The sequence below is a fragment of the Anas acuta genome, chromosome 3 (genome assembly GCF_963932015.1).
Source record: "Anas acuta chromosome 3, bAnaAcu1.1, whole genome shotgun sequence".
NCBI lineage: Eukaryota > Metazoa > Chordata > Aves > Anseriformes > Anatidae > Anas > Anas acuta.
In genome coordinates, this window is record NC_088981.1 from 70,615,804 (window position 1) to 70,635,782 (window position 19,979).

The 19,979-nt window shown below is 42.6% G+C and overlaps 2 protein-coding genes across 4 annotated transcripts in view; one reads left to right on the forward strand and one right to left on the reverse strand.

Annotated features, from left to right (window-relative positions):
• CDC40 (cell division cycle 40) overlaps window positions 1-14,688 on the reverse strand; it is a 35,199-nt gene extending 20,511 nt beyond the window's left edge. The window contains exons 1-3 of the mRNA XM_068677719.1: window positions 14,342-14,688; window positions 7,937-8,023; window positions 6,418-6,547 (exon numbers count right to left, since the gene is read on the reverse strand). Of these exons, the coding sequence (XP_068533820.1) occupies window positions 6,418-6,547; window positions 7,937-8,023; window positions 14,342-14,533 (409 nt within the window). The 5' untranslated portion in view covers window positions 14,534-14,688. The remainder of the gene's footprint in view (window positions 1-6,417; window positions 6,548-7,936; window positions 8,024-14,341) is intronic.
• Window positions 14,689-14,963: 275 nt separating this feature from the next.
• Window positions 14,964-19,979, forward strand: part of WASF1 (WASP family member 1) — an 85,076-nt gene continuing 80,060 nt past the window's right edge. For 2 of the 3 annotated variants that reach the window (XM_068677720.1, XM_068677723.1), the window contains exon 1: window positions 14,964-15,122. The gene's annotated coding sequence lies outside the window, so the exon portion shown is untranslated. The remainder of the gene's footprint in view (window positions 15,123-19,979) is intronic. The other variant, XM_068677721.1, reaches the window with a different exon arrangement.

Sequence of the window (19,979 nt, forward strand, 5' to 3'; positions counted from 1 at the left end):
TAAAAAAATACAGAAGTTTAATTTTCAAGTCACAGTCATTTTAAGCTTTAAAGTATCAGCCTTACTGCTACAGTAATCCTGGTTTACCCAAGTTACTGAATACTCAATAAAGGGCTTTGAAATTCCTGGGCAGAAGTCTTTATTATTTAGTAAGACCTTAATACCTTGGGAAGGAGAGGCATCAAAACACTAAATGCTGCATGAATGAAGCAGTCCACTTCTAGCATAAGCACTGAGGCTGAACTAGCAATGAAACGATTCTTTTAACCACATTAAGGGTGGAATAGTTCAGCTGGAAGGGACCTGCAAAGATTGAGTACAACTGCCTGACCACGTCAGGGCTAACCAAACGTTACAGCAGACTTTTGAGAGTGCTGTCCACAACCACCTCTCCAGGAAGCCAGTCCCAGTGTTTGACCACCTTCCTGGTACATTTTTCCTGATGTCCAGTCTGAACCTCCCTGGCACAGCTTTGGCCAGCCCCACACATCCTGGCATCAGTGACCAGAGGCCAGCATCTCCTCAGGAGGTTGCAGAGAGCAGTGAGGTCCCCTCTGAGCCTCTTCTTCTCCAGGCATGGCCAACCCAAGCATCCTCTGCCTCTCCTCATAGGACGTGCCTGCCATGCACGTTTGCATTCATGAACAGCGTGTGTGCAAGATGTAAAAAAGATCCATAATGCCCCTTTACCCTGAAAGTTTAAAAAGCCTTTCAAGAAAGCCTGTTCTTGAATAGATAAAATGATGTCAGGAGATTGCCTTACACCGATGGATTCTAAAAAGGGTGGATTACTCCAACTGTAGATGCAATACCTATTACCAACTGAAAAAAGGTTAGACTCTCAGACTCATTGCAAATGGCTTTCCATCAAAATAGGAGAGGATCTCCTGTAAGATTACAGAATGACCTGTCGAGATGATTTTATTGAGTATTTTTATGGATTATGCCATCAAAGCATCATATACCTGTACAACTAGCAGCTGAAACCAAACCAAATGTGAAATATTTCACCTCAGGAAAAAAAAAAAAAAGAATTGGTTAGGTACAGGGAAAAAATGATACGGACTGTGCAAGGGTAGTGGTGGTTTTACATTCCACAAGACAATCTGACACTGTTGAGAAAAAAAAAAAAAGAAATCTGTGATTTGTTGAAAAGGAAAAAATACGTAAAACATGGAACAGAGCTGGCAAGACCTAGTCTAGCATATCCAGTATTAGGCAAGGTATTTTAAAGAAAAATTTGGATAAAAATTGAGAGTAACAAGAATGATAAAATGCTGGAGGGTGGAGCAAGGCCTAGAAGAGTAAAATGGAGAACCACTAGGCCAGTTCAAGACTTGATGTTTCTTTTTGTGTATGATATGCCTGAATTTCTGTGGTTTGCATCCCAGACAAAGGATGAAAAGACGGTAGCAGCTGTATGACTACTTCTAAGTGCTGGTATCACAAAGATGTTCTTAATAAAGAAGCTGAGGTCTGCTTGATCTATCAGAGATCTGAGGTTTGCATTCAGAATGCTCTTCCTGTTCTCCATGGACTGAGGGACTGTGCAAAAGTGACTGGATTAAGGTTGCAGGATTTTTGAATTTGTACAAAATATGTGCAGGAAGGGCAGATGGTTCTCAAGAAGTTGTTCACTGCAAAGAGAAGCTGCAGATCTTTAATGCCAATCAAAAAAAAAAACTCCAGTACTTGTGTCAACACCACCTCTCCAAGTTTCTGGAATGAAGGGGACCTTAGTACGATGGGTAGGTTTTGTGTAGATTAAAAAGGTTATTGGTACTGAAAAGGTTCAAAGAGGGCTTTTTGCTTAAAGAGTTGGGGAAAGATAACAGTTAAAGAAAAATAAGTGATCTGGCACAGCACACAAACTTAAAAATATACATATCCTCAAGCAAAAGGTAGCATGGAAATTTGAAAACAGAGATAAGAAGGGCAGCAATAAGCACAGAATCTTATTTAAACTGAGGGCCTGAGCACGCATACAAAATAGCAAAAGCTAAAAAAATCAGAGAATCATTTAGGTTGGAAAAGACCTCTAAGATCAGAGTCCAACTGTTAACCTAGCGCTGCCAAGCCTACCACTAAACCACGTCCCTAAGCACAACATCCACATGTTGGGCCCGATGATCTTTCAAGGTCTCTTCCAACCCCTTCAGTTCTGTGATGTCTTTTCAACACCTCCAGGGATGGTGACTCAACCACTTCCCTGGGCAGCCCGTTCCAATGCCTCACAAAGCTTTCAGTGAAGAAATCCAACCTCCCCTGGTGCAACTCGAGGCCATTTCCTCTTGTCCTACATGCACAGTGAAATAACACATGGTGAAATTTGACCGTCTTGTTTTAAATTCAGAAGCTTACAGAATTGGTAGGACAATACTACCTGAATTGGACAGAAAGCACTCTACGGTGTAAAAATAAGATGGTCGTAGCATGTTTTTTCCCCATTGGTGTGTTAAAGAAAGCTTAAAAGCAAATTAGATCAGCAATTTTTAATAGTGTTAACAGGCAGTAGAGAATCCTTTGGATTGAAATTCCAGGTTTAAGTAGCAGCATGTAGAGTTACCAGGACTCCATTACTGACTGCTCAGCCAGAAGAGGCAATAACCATGAGGTGGTAACAGAGGTGCTAGGAAAAGAAGCATAATCATAATGAGATACTTGAGCCACCTCCTTGGAGCAGACGATGCAAATGTCACATCGAGATAGGCTGAAAACAGCATTTTTATAAAACGTACCTATTCCATGAAGCAGTCATGTGAGAAATCCACAAGGAAAAAAGCTAACTGAGCAATGCAGGAACCTTGATTTTAAGGGATTTTTCCCTTAAGGGAAATTTTAAGATGTGTATCTGTTAAGGATACACGTCTTAACTGTAACCATAACAGAATAAATTAACATTTTTGAGGAAGCAAAGACAGCCATAAAGAGATTTACTACAATGATCTTAATCTCAAACCAGGAAGGTTATACGAAACAGAAAAGATTTTTAAAAGGAACAGAAAGTAAGCACCAAACAGTAAAGCCTTTTCTAAATGCAGGGATATTTCAAAGACAGCATGTTGGAGGAAAAAAATAATGCCTGCCAGCTATTAAAAGACATAAAAGAGACCAGAAGGAAGTGAACACAGCTGAACATTATGTAAAGAGAAACAATTAGAAATGAGAATATATTCTTCACGAGCCTAAGTTGTATCTAAACGTGTAAAATACAAAGAACTAACCTCTAGCAGAACAGAAGTAAAAACTACAGTAGAGTAGCCTCTCCCACACCTAAGTGAGAAACAAATCACATAAGGCATAAAAACCTGACACATCACCCTTTGTCAAAAACAGCAGGAGCAGAAAGCACATCAAACAGTGTGTAGGCCAACAGATGACCAAGGAATGAAAAAAAAAAAAAAAGAGTATTACAAGAAAAAGGTGAGGCTTTTTTTTTTTTTCTCCTCTTTTTTAATACATGGTCATTATGGAGGAGCTTGAGGATGCTGTTGTGCTAGAACCTTTCTTTATGGGCAACATGACAAAGCATCTACCTCAAAGCAGCATATCAGGAGACTAGAGAGACAGATGAGTGATAACAAATCACCAGGAGCAGATGGTGCTCACCCAAGTGATCTGAAGCCAAATCACAGCATAAAATCTCTCACCTAGTATTGACTCTATATGACAAAGGGAACATATCAAATACAAAAATCTATTTTTAAAAGATGCTTTAGAGAGGAGCTGGGACACTACAGGTCAGTCAGTCAGGTATTTGTAAGGGTGGAAGTTTCAGGCAGTAGAAACTAAAATAGAGAGAATGATCAGTAGGCACCTGGGTGTTAAATACAGCAGCAGAACAGAACACGCAGCTTTCTGTACAGATAAAGTAGAGTGACAAAAACTCCAGAGTATTTGTGAGGTGACAATCACGAGAATGAAAGAAAATTGGTTGATGTTGGACACCCTTTATGAAACACAGTTAGATTGATTACAGGGTACCTCAAGGACATTTTCAGAAAGCCCACAGCTTTACAAGGTGAATTGATTACAAAAATATTAAAACAGGAATAAATGGTTGGTTTCCACAGTGCAGGAAAGTCACTGGCAGATCCATGCTCAGGCCCATGCTGTTCAACGTAGTGATAAACAATCTGGTTAAAAGGGAACAAATGGCTCATATGAAGTTATTCAAAGTCGTAATGAAAAATCCAATGTTACTTCATAGAAACTGAAGGGAAAAAAAACAACTCCCACTTTATTAAGCCAGAGAATAAATCCACGGTGAGACTACATGTTTAATGCTGTATACAGCCTTGCTCTTCATCTCAGTAACAACACAGTGGAACTAACACAGAAAAACAAGAGGAACAAGCACGGCCATAAGCATGGAAAAGCTGCAGCAGACCAACAAGAAGACTGACCAAGATCTCCAATGGAAAAAAAAACGACAGAAACAAAGTTATGGCTGAGATCTCTAATGTAAGGAATGCCAACAAAATGGTGAGTAAAGGAAATGACTGATGTGTTTTTCAACATGATAGATCAGGAGATACCAAGTCAAACTAGAAGGCTGTTAAATTTCACGGGTCTGAGCCAAACAGAGCTACTTTATCACACAAGGTGCTGGTGAGCTACAGACCTGCCTGCAGGAGGTTACCACGTATACAGAACCCATGTACATATACCTGCTCAAGAAGCAAATGGATAAATCTGTCAAAAATCAAAGCCAAAACAAATCCACTGAGAAAAATCAGTAAATACAGAGACATTGGCCCAGCTGAAAGATGGCATATTAGAAAAATATTCAGGCATGTCACTGTTTGTTTGTCCCTTTCTCCTTCTCCTCATTATGTATCCACTGCTGCCCTCTCATCTAAGAGGACTGGGGAACATTCCAGCCCTTTTTCAACTACAGCACGGATGCTCTGACCTAGTCAAGCATCAGGAAGAAAAAGTACTTTGACAGGAAATATTTACTGCAAGATAAATACATGGCAAAGACTGCCAAAAGACATTTTGGTTTTGTTTGTAATTAATATATAGGTTTCCTCACTGAATACATATTAACTTTCAAGATGATACATAAAACCACCATTAAAAAAAAGGAAAAAGGAAAAAAAACTACCTTAAAATAATGACAAAAAAGTTAAGAACAAATTCCCATACTACAAGACTGCATCATTGACCTGTTTAGGATATGTGATCTCATTTACCATCCTTTGTCTTGTATCATACTTGTCCTTCAATTAGTCACTGGTTATCTCTGTGTGAGCCACTGCAGATTTGAGACCTCCTGCCTTAGCACAGTGCTGTCAAGCAGCCTAGCAAGGGCCAAAGCTCTCAAGATTTGCAGCTTTCAACTACCAAGTTTACTTTCTGTTCTTCCAATATACAAAGGCTTTGTCATTAAAAACACAGGAGAATCAGATTTATGCCTAGCAATTACACTTGTGGTTTCATAGTTGCTGCTCTTTCTCAAGAAGATAGTCGTGACCTCCGTCCAAATGGAAAAGAGAATATTGATGTTTTAAATAGACAACTTTTTGACAACTTAAACAAGGGCTGTTGTTAAACAGCTCACAATAGACCTTCTAGTGCTCATTTACTGCACCTTCTAGCTTGTACTTGAGCTTCTCAGTGCCAGCTCTTGCAGTTTAAACTGCCTATCTCAGCCTTTTTGTAGCTGTTTTTGCTGTACCCAGATCATTATCTACTGAACATTTCTAGAAAGCTGAACATGATAGTTGCACAGCTGCCAGCATTACCAGTGTAAAAATATATTTTTAAAACTCTCTTGTAGTAAAGCTTTTAGAGTAGTTGCTATGTACTGATAATATAAATCAACAGCAGGAGTAGACTTACAAGTTCTATCCTCCCCCAAACTAAATTTTACCAAAAAAAAAATCCAAAAAACTAAACGCTATATGTCCACAGACACTTTTTTCCAATACGTACTTAACACAGTTACAAAATGCACAATCCACACAGCACAACATATAATGTCAGTGACCAAGACCAAAACTGCCTATCCAGGTTCCTACCTGCACCACCTTTCAATTCTAACATCAAAATTGCAGTCCAATAACTTAAAATTATGCTACACAACCAGACATCCATTTCTTAATATCCACATTTTACTTATGTTCTGCATCCTAACATTCCACATTCACGAACCTTTAGTTAGAATCACATGAAATAACCTATTTGCATAAAAGATACTCAGTTATTTGTTACATTAAGAGCATGAAATTTTGATTTGTGTTTTCCACACCCATGCAGCTAATGGAAGAATTAATTAAAAGCATTTTGGTAGGTCACACACTTGATTACAGCTTCAAAATAAGATTACCCAAATAAATACTACGATCTACAGCTGTATGGGTTCTCATTCAAAGGATTTTCCCCATATAGATTCCACTGTTAAGGACTTACCATAGGTTACAAACGTTCTTCTTTGTTGCTCAAACATGAAATCATTGATGTGAGCTGGTTCTGCATATCCAGAAAGCATATTTCTAGGTGCAGCCATCTGCTGAGTCCTAAATGGGTTTTCTGGTCCAAACTACATAAAAAATGTTAAAGAAGGTAGATCAGAATTACTTATTTCTTAAGTATGTGCGTGTACTTTTGGGAAAACAAACAAACAAACCATGAAAAGAATGGTTTGCCTTTCAAAAATGGTAACACAAAGTCACTTCAGCTTTCTGTTTCTCTCCAACTACTGAATAAGCATCTCAGTCTGTTATTTCACACAGTGATCACTAACACAGTTGCTCTGAACAGCTCATTTCATGATTGAACTTTCTAGCCTGTATTACTGGTACAGAAGACAAATCAATATCAACTGTTTGACAGAAAAGACTTCTATTCAGTATGTGATCAGTACAAGTATGTTCAGAAGACAAAATCACAGCGTATTGTCCCTTAGAAGTGGGAGATAGCAAGTCTTATAAAACTCTTGTAGTTAATATGGAAATTAAACTGCCAACACCACTTTCATGCATCTAAAAAGCAACTAGGGACTTGCTGCATTTTCCTTTTGCAAGATGACAAATGCCAAAGGCTTCCTGAACATACCATGGACAAGAAGTATTTGAACAGTGATTGCAAACACATACAATACATAGAGTAATAGCAGTAAATACCAGTTTATATATTTCCCAAAAAAATGTTTTCTAAACATAAAGCACAACTGAGGCAGGGATTTCAGATTGATGTAGGGCCATCTTAGTATGAATAATTCAAGGAACTGATCAGCTTTTATCTACCTGGAATGCCAACCCCTGATTTTACAGCATACAATCCGTACAAAGAAGTTAAATAGTGAAAAAAATATAAATGCTTGACAGCTATTTTTATATTTCAGATAGCCTGTCAGTTATAAAATAGAAAGTGGCTCACATTGCACCATCCAGTCCAATTTGAGCCTAATATGGTTTTTCACCATACACCTTAGAATAGCTTAAGTTAAAAAAAAAAAAAAAATCAACACAATGCTGATGTGAATAGTTATACTGAAAGTGCTTGGATTTTAATTAAAAACAATACATCTACAAGACGTCCAACAATTTATTTTGCTACGTAGCTTGATGAAGAAATAGGAAAAGATGTGAAAATAGTAAGAGACCACTTTAATAAAACTGTTTGTTTTACTTATAATGCTATTTTCCAAGCCTCATTTTTAATTTTTATAGCTCTAATTCTGATTACCACTGTAAGATTATTCTCAGAAGTTTTACGCAGAATATTAAAATTCAAGTATTAAATGTACCACCTACATACCTGTATATAACCTTTTTTTTTTTCCCAGTTTGCCCAAATTAGATTCTTAAATATAGCAAGCATCTAAATGCTTGTGAGGTATGTCTTATTTGACTTCTAGGTGAGATTTACAGAACCTCTGCCCTAAGCCAAGTAGGTTTCTGCTCTAAATACCAATATTGTTTCTTACCTCGGGTGCAAACATGGTCTCGTAAGTGGGATTGTACTGGACTTCCTTGATAGCAGGATCGAGGTGGACTCCTGTTTCCACATCTTCCTGAAATAAAACAGACAGATTAAAACACCATTTTTCATGTCCAGACTTTTAAATATATGACATTACCCCATTTTGACCAAATCAATGCTGGATTTCAGGTTGACACTTGTAGCACAACGAAAAGAGAAAAGCACTTTGGAGAAGGGAGGGAGGAAAATGCAAAAATAATGCTTTAAAGAAGAAATGCAGTCTAAAACACACGTGGTATTTTGCACGTGTACTGTTATTAAAAGATTTCATGTACACGCTCTAAAAACAATAGCAAGATTAGAAGTTTTTTTTCCTCCCCAAGATGCGTGAAAACCAGATCTTCTAAAGAAGAGTCAACTAAAGCAGTCATCAATTCAATATCGAAGTGTGAAAGCTAAATTTCTACAAAAAGGTAGACAGTAGAAGGCAGAAGTCACAAGTAACTGCTTTGAAAGATGGTTGGAAACAGAAGACTTCTGAGCAAACATACGTATAACAATGAGCTTCAGAGAATCCAGTGACCCCTCACCTCCAAGTTCTTACCAAAAGGCATGAATGCAATTCAGCTGCAGTTTTAAAGCGCATTCCCAAGCTTGTCATGACAAAAATTTAACTTGATAGATGAAGGGACAAGAAAGAGGGGCTGAAAATACAGCGTAACTTCTCAGACAACTCAAAGGGAAAAAACTCAGAAGGGCACATGCAGCCAAAGTGGCAGACAGACAAGACAGGAAAGAAAAACTCTGATGAGGTGGCAGTGCTCCCAAAGAGCTGGTTTTGAAGGGCTCTACAAGGATTCATTTACTTTGAGCCTAAATTGATGTTCCACAAAGTGGAAGCTCAGTTCCGCAAAGGAGAACGTTATTTTGGGGTACTTCTACCAGCACTGCTTCCTGCAGCTTTCTTCTAGAATAAAGACATCTGAAAGGGATTTATAACGTGTTTGCATATTGATAACACTCCTAACAATCATACTGAAAGGTACCTGGCATGAACATTTTATCAGCGTTCATCTACAACGGGATCCCCAAAGCATCTGCAACTCACAGAAGGGAGAGAAATGGCAGCAGATCACATTTTAGCAGTCTCTTTTTTATCAGAGAATTACAGCATCTTGAAAGAGCAAAGTGACACGTTCTGTAATCGTCACCTGAATACATTTGGTTAAAATCGCTCCAAAAAACGTGTTTATTTTTTAAAAAAGCAACCCCATCAATTGTTTTTGGTACTAAAACTACTGTATTAGCAGGGTTTTAAGTTCAACTAGAGAGCTTTACACTCACAGTGCATCAATTATTTTAGCAGGCAGCCCAGCCACTGCCATCGCTGCCGTCAACAGGGAGGAGATTACAGGAGCAGCCAGGCAGAGATAAGGTAATCTAAGGGACCACGTCCCTCTGCTGTAGGGTTTTTCCCCCCACACACTTTGGTCTCGCAGGACATATCTTGATTCATCTAAAAGCTTAAGATGAGCAATTCATCACGCAGCTGATGCCTTAAGTGCGACTCAAGTGGCTCTGTGGGATGGGAGGCTAGCAGGAGCTAGCTGAAAGAGGAAGGATCTGCGATTTTAACGATGGGCTGGGTATTGCTTCAGGTGGCTTCCTGCTCAGAAATCATAAACACGGGGTCAGAAAGTTGTCAATTTAAACAGAAGCAGTGTTCCCGTGGAGAAAGCCAGTAGGACTGGCAGAGGCAGCTTGTGTTTGCCACAGCTTGGAGATGGTACAAGTAAGGGCTTTATGGCATGCTGCAGGATTATTAAAGGTGTTAAAGCCATATAGCCCGAAAAAAAGAAGAATTAAGGATTTAGAAAGTAGTTTTTCACTGAATATAGCTTCATTGGAGTACAACACAACGGAGCTGCAAACTTCAGCTCTCCATGCTCTCTCTCTGCTTTCCTCAGCACTGGTAACAAGAGGTGAGCTGCACACCGTAGCATCATAGGGCAACACGTACAAGCTACTGAAAAGGGTCCAAAAGAGAAAATCAAGAATGATCTGAGAAAATATGACCTGTAAATAAAAAAAATGAACAATTTAATTTAGTCTAAAAGATTAAGATTAGATAATTAAACAGAAAGAAGGACAGTAAAGCACTGACACTGTGCTTTGTTGATCCACTGAGGTTTGGTAAATGCAGGATAAAGGTGTGTCTGTGCAGAATGACAGAGGTGTCACCCCTGATGCAAAGAAAAAAACAGAACAGATGACATTTTATCAGTGAAGCACCTGGGGTACTGTTCTCTCTCCCTCTCCAATAATGTGATCATCTGCTTACTTGGAATATCAGGTTGATGATAAACAGTTCAGATGTTATTTGGTTAGGTATATACAAGATTATTTCATCCTTAACTGCTCTCCTTTTACCTCCTCTCTGCTGTGCTTCATCCTACAGCACTGTATCATGTGCTGTCACAGAGAAAGGGCACTCGGGGCTGTACCGTGGTGTACTAGTGTTTCCCAAGGAATCTACCTCGAGGCACAGAGAAGCCAAGCACTTCACTGCAACTCCCCAGAGATCACAGAAGGTCTGGCTGCTGCCAAGGTGTCCTCCTTCAGCCCTGCCGTAAAGTCCCTCCGGACACTTAAAAGTCAGCAGAGGCAAGAGCACAGGAAACAAAAGGGATTTTAGACTATTAATACAGTAAACCAGATCAGCTCTGCTTTTTATGGATTCTTCACGTGCACCACAGTCCTTTTCTTCTTCAGAAAAACCCTACCTGAATGCCATAAAACAAAAACATTACAATTTATGAAAAGCACTTGATTTGTAGAATGCAAGACAGTTCAATACAAATAGAAATATTTTTTTTTCTAGAAAAAGCCTGCTGGAAGTTTTCTTTGATACGTTTGAAAGACAAGACAAAAAAACATCCTTGACTTAGACACAGGTCAAATCCCTGAAACACACATTAAAGAAAAACCCTAAACAAAAGCAACAAGCTACAGTATGGGCGCAGCTAATTTTGTTCCTTCTTAAGAGGGTAATAACGGTGCCTACGTTAGCACAACTCACAATCCTTTTAATCCACAATATTTTTTAAATTTCAGCCAGATACCCATTGTGCTAGCGTGTGGCTGCCTTCAAGTTTAATGAGGGTTGTTGATGAATTTCAAAGCAGAATCTGACACTTGGAATTTTAACTGTTTGTCCAAACGTGAGGTTTAATGGCACAAAGCAAAGGTCACAGCTTTTCAGTTTCACATCATGCAAGCACAGAGTTGCAAGGTATCTATATGCTTTTTGTTTTTCATGGACGTTTTAGATAATAAACTTACAATGTTCCCTTTTCCCCAAGTAAATTCATCGCTAATTAGCCAAATAGCTAAAACATACAGCTGGCTTTGCATAAGATTTAATTAGTTTTAATTATCCATTAAAAAAATGCACTAAATTAAGACCGCATCCCACGAGCTGTGAAGGCTTCAGCAGTTTGTCACTTACACTTTCTTGCATAAATCACTTGGGCTGTCAAAAAACAATGCTCTCTTACTCTATAGATTTTTCAGATTTATTACCAAGAAATGAGTGGCATTTACCGTGAGGCACCAGCAGTAATGTTTGGTCCTTACCAGCTTTTAGTCCTTCTACCCCTTCATGTGCTCTAACAGTAAATGTCCATCTCACTGACTTCAGAAGGTGGTAGGGCACTGGAGCAGGCTGCCCAGAGAAGCTGTGGGTGCCCCATCCCTGGAGGTGCTCAAGGCCAGGCTGGATGGGGCTTTGGGCAGCCTGGGCTGGTGGGAGGTGTCCCTGCCCATGGCAGGGGGGTGGAATTAGGTGAGCTTTGAGGTCCCTTCCAACCCCAACCATGCCGTGGTTCTATGAGAAGAATAAAAATAAACTGACAAGAGAAGTATATGTTTAATGGTATTCTAATGAACTAGGATAAAAATCCATCATCTTGCATGATGACAAGTTCTAAACATCTATGAGCTATTTTGTGTCAACAGAAAGCAGAAAAGAAACCAAATTTAAAAGAAGCCAAGACATTCTCAACAACTCATCCCAGAAGTCACCAATGTTCATTATTGCTTCCTAATGGTCTCGCAATGACTTTGTACCTTTCCTTTCCACAGATGAGCAAGAATTAGCTTTTGAAGAACATTAAGAAATTTGACTGAAGTCTATTCTTAATCCCTGAAGTAATATTTTTCTGGACACCTACACACTGCCAAAGGTAAATGAGTTCCAACAGAAAAAATAAACTTGAGACTTCCAACGCCTTCCCACGATAAATGCACAATTTCCAGTTTCTGTACTAGCCCAGTCCAGTTGATTATCCTCTTCTCAAAAACAGTGAATGAGACACTGCAGATGAATTAGGGACCATCTGCTCCCATCCAAGTCTCACCCTGAGCAGACGAAGAATAAATATCCTCTCCCAAAGCAACAGTTGTGGCTGCAACATTTCACGCAAATCTGCTTTCTTTACAGTATGTTCCATTTCCTAAATTTCCTTCAGCATTTTTAATTCACAGGTTTGTGAGCAACCTTAAGGTGATTTTTTTTTGTATCAGTAGCTGTATGAAAAAATTATAATTGCTTTTGGCAAAGTCTAGCAAAACAGAACTTAGAGAGAAAACTAAAATAAGGGACTTAGAGAGAAAAAAGGGAACTACTAGAGGTCTTGAATTGCAAGCTGAACTCTACGTTCAAATCAAAGCCAGACACTGAACAAACATTCATAAAACACTGGTGGTAAACACCAAGGAAATGAGCCTCTGTATTTGACTGTTTCACATTATATTCTTCTAATAATTCTTCTAATTCACTATCCATAGAAAAAACAAGACGCCTTTCTTAGCCAGTTTCTGGACACCTAATCCAGACCAAATGGGTTCTAGATAACCAAGTGGCCATCAGTTAAACATATTCTGTGTTTTCCCTCATTGTGTTAACTGTAACTTTTTTAAGATGCTCAGTTCACAGAGCCGATTGCTTTAAAAACATAAGGCACAAAGAGCCTGACCAGCCCCACATTACAGACGGATGGATACCATGCTGGGGATGAGGTCTTGGTGGCTGATTCTCTCCTAGTGCCTCAAGTTCACAATGCTGGCAGAAAGCAGACAGAGGTTTACAGCCCACCAGAGCCAACATAATTGTCTGGGAGCTCCCCATCCTGTGGCAAGATGCTCTTACAGATAGTCTTTGGACACTACCTCATAGCTTCATGTCCTTCTTACACTGTGGTGCCCAACTAAAACAAAAAAACAAAAACAAACAAACAAAAAAAAACACCAGAAAATGCTGTGGCTGAATGAGCTAAGAATTATGCCCTGCTAATAAAGAGAGCAAGGAACCTATCCCTCTTTAAAGTACACTCAAATCCAAAGTCTGTGCAAGTTAAGATAAAACTCTTCGCCAGCAACAGGTACAACGCTTACAATCAGCGAGTGGATCACCAGATAAATAAAACTGACATTCTCAATTGCCAGAAAAACACCTGTGTGTGGCTGTTGTTCATATTATATGCCTAACCTGTCTAGCCTCCCCTCTTACCACCATCTTTCCTTACACATTTCTGGTGCCTTGTGTATGACACATCCCTGCACTTAAGAGCACAGGATCCTCACTCATGTCAAAACAGCACTTGCACGAGTGATACTAATGAACTGTGACTTTCTCCTCACTCAAATCATTGTTTTTTCTAAAACTACTTACAGAACGATTGTGATTTGAACGTTTATCTTATGTTTGTTCAGTAAGGGCTCTCTAATCCTAAAGAATTAGAGTGAAATCACGAGGGGGTGACTGGCAGGCTTTGCCTGCTGGCTGGTGGGCTGCTATCAGTTTTAGACAGAAGGTGCTGAAAGCAGGCTGTGTATGAGAATGGCACTTTTATGTTTCGGTTAGCAAAATGCTTGTGGTAGAAGCAGTCCTGGGTGAGCTGAGCGAGTCAGTAAGATATCTGCAGGCTTCAAGGAGCGCAGTGGTGCTTATGTAGTGTGAGTGTACAACGTGATTAACAGCAACAACTCATAAACTAGAAGAGGACAACACAGGGGGAGATTTCTTGGTCCCTCTTTGCCAGCGCTCGGCGCCCCCGAGCCCTCACGGGGCGGCCGCCACCGCCTCGCCTCAGCGCCTCAAGCCCTCAGGGGCCGCGCTGGGCGCCAAAACCCGAACGGACCCGAGTGGAGCCGAACTGACCCGAACGGACCCGAGCGGAGCCGAACGCGTCCGAGCCCAGCCGAGCGGAGCCGGACGGACCCGAACAGACCCGAGCCCAGCCGAGCCGAGCCGAACGCGTCCGAACGGACCCGAACGGCGCCGAGCGGAGCCGGACGCAGCCGAACCAACCGCTCCCCCCCCCCCCCCGGGGTCCCGGCCGCCCCGTACCTTCACGGCCACTTCCGGGGCCGAGTCGACGGGCAGCGCCGGGGGCGCGGCGGGCGGCGGGCGGAGGTGCAGCACGGCGTCGCGGCTGGCCAGCACGGCGGCGGGCCGGGGGTCGGCCTCGGCTTCGGGCTCCGAGTCCGGCTCCGAGTCGGAGCCGCCGTAGGAGGCGAGCGCGGCGATAGCCGCCGACATCTTGGCGCGGGGGGCGACGGGACGGGCAGGTCCTGGCAGCCGCGAGGGTGTCGCCGTGGGGCTGTCCTCAGGGGGTGAGCGGGGTGGGGGTTCGCGGCCGGAGGCAGCTGATTAAATCCCCGAGTGCATTTTAAGGAATAAAGCGTGGGGTCCGGTGGGTTCTGCGGGCGCTCGAGGCGGGCTTCGCCTCCTTGTGTCGTTGGTGGCGTTTAACCTTCCAGGACCGCCGCACGGGACTACAAACCCCAGCATGCCCCGCGGCGCCCCTTCCTTGCGATTGGCCGCCAGCGAGCCGGCTTCGTTACGTCACAATAGCAAGCCCCGCCTCCCTGTGGTGGGAGGGGCACAGAGAGAGAGCGAAGGGGCCGGACCGTACCACCTGCCCCCCGCGGGGGGGGGGGGGGGAGGGGGAGGGCTCCGCCCCCCGGCTCTGGCCCCGCCCCCCCCCGCCCTCCCGCACCCGGTGCCCGCGCCCATTGTGCAGCCTCCGCGCCCCCGCCCCTCGGCGTGCGCCCGGGCTCCGCGCGCGCGGAATGGCGGCGGCGGCGGCCGTTTGAAGCCCCAACGGCTGCGGGAGGGGCGCGAGCCGGTAAGCGCCGTCAGTGGCGGGCGGAGGGGCGGCGGGAGCGGGGGGGCGCCGCCTCGCCTCGCCGCCTCGCCCTTTGTGTGAGGGCTCCGGGGGGCCGGGGGCGCCCGCGGCTCAGCCTTTGTGCCCCAGGGGGTGGGCAGGGGGCGGCTCGGTCGCCCCGCAGCCGGCGGGGAGCGCCTGGGGCTGCCCGTGGGGGGGTCCCCGGCGGCTGCGGGGCTGGGGCTGGGGGCTGCGCGGCCGGGGGGACACGCGTGGAGCCGCCGAGAGCGGGGGTATGGAGGTGAAGCGGGGAAATAAAGCGGGGATTCCGCCTCCTGAGAGCGCCTGGGGGCTTGGCGGCTGGCGAGTGGGCGCCAGTGGGCTCGGGGAGGGCTCGCTCCGCGCCTCACAGCCCGCCAGAGGCACACACGGCTTGTTAAAAAAGTCCTCTCGGTGCTGAATAACCGCTGCCTGCTGCTAACGTGCCGTGTTTCGGTGAGGATGCTCTGTGCGAAGCCAGCCCGCGACAGCAGGTGGGAGGAAGCGGGGTACCTGCCCTGCTTTCCTTCATCCCAGCTCTCCCCCTTCTGTTTCGCCTCGCTTTGCCTCTTTTCTTTCAGTTTATTCCAAAGGAAGATGAAAACGTCCTGCTTTTTGTTATATTCTTCCAGTTAAAAAGGGCTCTTTGGCACTTGCTTGTCTCTACGCACCGTGTGGACCTACCAGGTGCCACCACTCCCCTAGGTAAAACAGGTATAAGTATTCAAAAATATTCCCTTGAGCAACACAAAATCATCTTTACCTTTTTTTTTTTTTTTATTTTTTCATCTGATAGATGACCGTAAGCCCTAACGGATCCCCCCCCCCTCCCTCTTTGAAACATTTATGGGCTCGTGCTTTTGTGAATCACCCAGCCTCTAGGAAGGTCTCGCTGCACGCTGCAGCCTCGCCTTCAGTGGGAACGCTCGGCGCATCTCAATTTCGCAAACTTCCAGTTTCCTTAGGCAATTATCTTTGAGACCTCTCCCCTTCTGTCAAACTTGACTGAATTCAGCCAGCCGGCTTCCAGGCTCTGTGGAGCACATGGGAGCCCCTAGCCCTCACCAACGCTTCCTGCGTGAGACTCGTTTCCTTAAAAAAGCCAGGGTAAAGTATATTACATCTTAACTCAATATGTCACATTTTTTCCTTCACATCAGTCCTTTCTTCCCTATAGTAGATAAAAAAATCTGTTTCTCAGTCTTTTTAATATGTTTTGTCCTACTTTCTTTTCCCTTTCCTTGCTCTTTCATAGCGCCTTTTCCATGATGGATGTGTTTTATCTCATACCCTGTGTTTTCTGCTGGCGTTTCTTCCCCACAGAAGATGCTGCCTGTAATCCTGCTTGTGCTATTTTTTTCTATCTATGTATTTTTTAACACTCTTAAAATGCTGTCAGCCCACTTGCTTGCTTCTCATCTCATATACGCTTGCTTCTCATCCACCAAGATGAAGGTCTGCAGTTTAGGGGAAAAAATCCCAACGCCATGCCAGATACTTATCAGACAGAGGACTGAACTGAAGTATGAGGCTCTGTTGTCCAAGGGAAATACAGTTTGAAAGAAAACAAGGCTTTTTGCCTCTGTTCCTATGCTTTTTGACTGCCAAGAAGAGCCATGATGGAAGTCTTGTCGGGTTCCTATTCCTGCATTCTTACTGGGGCTTTCTGTAACCTCCTGCTGGCACGTCTGAGGTATCTTAATGTACTTCATTTAATTCTACCCCTAGGAAAGCAAAGCGCCCTTTATAAGTCATGCTCTGCTTTTTCTGCCACCTTGGAGCCTCTGACTGCTGCAAGGGTGACAATACCTCCGTTCCCGGTTTTGTTTTTTTGGACCGTGGCCCGGATCCTCAGCGATACCAAGGCGCCAGATTGCAATAGGAGTTGTGTGTTCCAGTACATCTGTGAATCAGTCTCTTAAGTTTTTGGGGAGGGATCTCGAGGTCGTCTGACACAGATTACAGGCTATAAATTTCGTGTTTACAAGACATGGTTTCAAAGAAAAAAAAAAGACGATGCAAGATAGGACTGGAAAACAGAACAGCTTAGATTGTCGTACTTATTTCAAATGACTTTGCAAACCAAAAATTTCCTCGCAGAGCCTCCTCCGTAGAGGTTGGAAGCGTGCTGTGTAGTGCTTACACAGCGCCGTGTCCTGCATCTTATAACACAGGCTGAACAAAGAATGTCTCCAAGAGGCAGCAAGACATTAATTGTAGGCTTCCAGGAAAATAAACTATTCAGCACCATTAGAAATTCTCATATCTTTGGCATTAGGTTTCTTAATCCGTTGAAATGTGTTTTTTTAATCGGTTAAAACACAGAAAATGTCATCAAAAGCGTATACATTTCTAAAAATATTTCTGTTAATTGAGGTGCTTTGGGGGTGGAAGCTGAATTAAATCCTAGCTTAGTTACCCTAGGATGTTGTGTGTTTAAGGTAATTTATTATACCAGAGAACTACAGAATAACAAACGCAGTTACATTTTAACTAAATACTTAATAAGGTATTTAGCAGAAATGATGGATAGTTTTCAATGAGTTTCTATCTGGCCATTGATTGACTTTTTAATTAGGTGCTGTGGTTGCGCCATGAATTTTAGTCTTCAGACAGCAGGCTCCATGCAGAACTAGGTTATTAGGAATGCCAAAACCATCTGAAAACCTATTTCCAAAACCTATTAGGAAACAGAAATCAGTTCTACATCCAGGTGGGTTTTCTTGGCATCTGATAAAAGGCATTAAATTCTGTTGATGCACTTTTTATGGTTAGGGCATTTGTACTGTTCCCTCCCCACATTTTGGTAAGCTGTGTAGCAAGCTGCATTTATTTACTGGGAATATTAATAAAGTCTCTGTTCTCTCTCTGGCTCTTGTTCTCACAGATTTGGAAAACCTCAACACGTTTGGTTGGGAGAACCAAATTAGGAGATGGTAGAAATCAGTCAGTAGATTTTGAAGCTACCGAAGGGCAGCTTCCAAGAAAATTCTGCAAGTGAGCTCTTAAATCTGCAAATTGTTGGGAGCTCTGAAAGCAAAACCATTGCACACCTGATTCTTTTCCCTTACAGCTGCAAATACCTGTAGTTGGGGGGGGGGGGCAAAAAGGACTGGTGGCAGGCTCAGCAGTGCTAACTGGTATTGCTAACGTAGTCACAGCTGCTGCTGCAGAGACACGTGTGCCTCGCTGATCTACTAGGGGTTTTGTTTGCCATAATGGCATAGCAGATGCTGTTCCAGTTTAGTTTTATTATCATTCTCACATACGTATTATGATTTTAAAGGTGTATGTGAAGGTTTCTCACACCTGGCTATTAAATAAAGAAGGTGAGAAGTGAAATTCTTGTCCTGAGTCACCGTCTCTGAAATGAAATAACAGAAATAAATGTTAAATTCTAGGAGGCTTCAGGTTGTTTCTTAAACTAGGAGCTGTTTAGTATTTGCTGTTGATCATCTGTAAAAGTTGAATTACAAAGTGGCAATGTATGCTGAGGGTTTAAAATTGTTTAACCAAATTCAGAAATAGTGGAAAGGTCATGGGAGAAGTCTCAGTAAGCTGGGTGAAAGGACAGCATGCTAACAGGTAAAACTCAATGTTGGTATGTGCAAAACTGTTTTGGAGGCAGAAACCATTCATGTTGACAGTATTAATGTAAGAAGAAAATTTGGACATCATTGCAGATTGCCGAGGTATCCGAGTCCCCAGTTTATAGCTGCAATCAGAAGCAGGGAAAAAGCATTGAGAAGGAAGCGTCATTCTGTACAAATTCAGTAATTCATTTCTGCTATTCAACGTGTGCTATTACCCATCACTTGGTTTTGGAAAAAAAAAATTAAAAAAAATCACAGGATTGTGGAGAGTTTGATGTGAAGGATATGGCAGAGTTTTTCAAGGGATCGAAAAGATTGCAATTATTTATCTCAGGAAGTGAAAAGCAGATGAAACAAGTGAGGGATGGAAAGCTATAAAATAGATATGAATTTATGCTGTCCAACAGCTGATGTGAAAGGAAAAAAAAAAAGCTGCATTCAGAAAATGACAATTTATTGAATTTATACCTTTTTACAAGGAGAGGGGAACTTAAATTTTCCCTGCTTCCACGCAATGTACAAGCATTTGTCTCCGTATAGGTATCTATCTGTCACCCAGTGTTAGACGAATGCTCTTAAATACACAGAAGCAGCTTAACATCCTTGCTGTATTTGCTTCAAACCAATAGTTTGAACTTTGCTTTTCCCCATCAGAGATGGCTGCTCAAATAAATGAATATTCATTGGAGGAAGGTATTCTCAGTCTTCTGTATCCGAAATGAATTTTGTCATTTCTGGGCTTTGGAGTCATTGTCTGACTGCTTGATGTAGTGAAATGTCTTACACATAATGAAACAGTTCCAATCGGTGGCATGATGAGAGAAATCCTTAAATCACTACGTTGACTGTGGAACTGACTTGTTGCATGGGGATGGCCAGCTTGAACACAAACCATGGATGAAAACCGATGTTTGAAGGGAAACTCTCTTAGGTCGATCCAGCAAGCTCAAAGAACATCGAAGGCAAACGGCAAAGGAGCACAAAGGTCCTTTTGTGAGGGTATTCTTTCATGCTAACTCTTTTATTTAGCATCAGCACTGCAAAAGAGGTGGACAGGTTATTGAAAATGGGAAGAGTGATTGATGCTGGGGTACTTTTACTGGTAGCACTCATGGTAAATGATGTGTTACAGCAGCTTGTCTAGCAGCACCAGGTTACCACCTCCAAAGTAATACCTATGGACTAGCCAAAATCACGATTGTCAACAATATTTCCGCAGCGTGATACTGTTCATATTTTGAGTGTC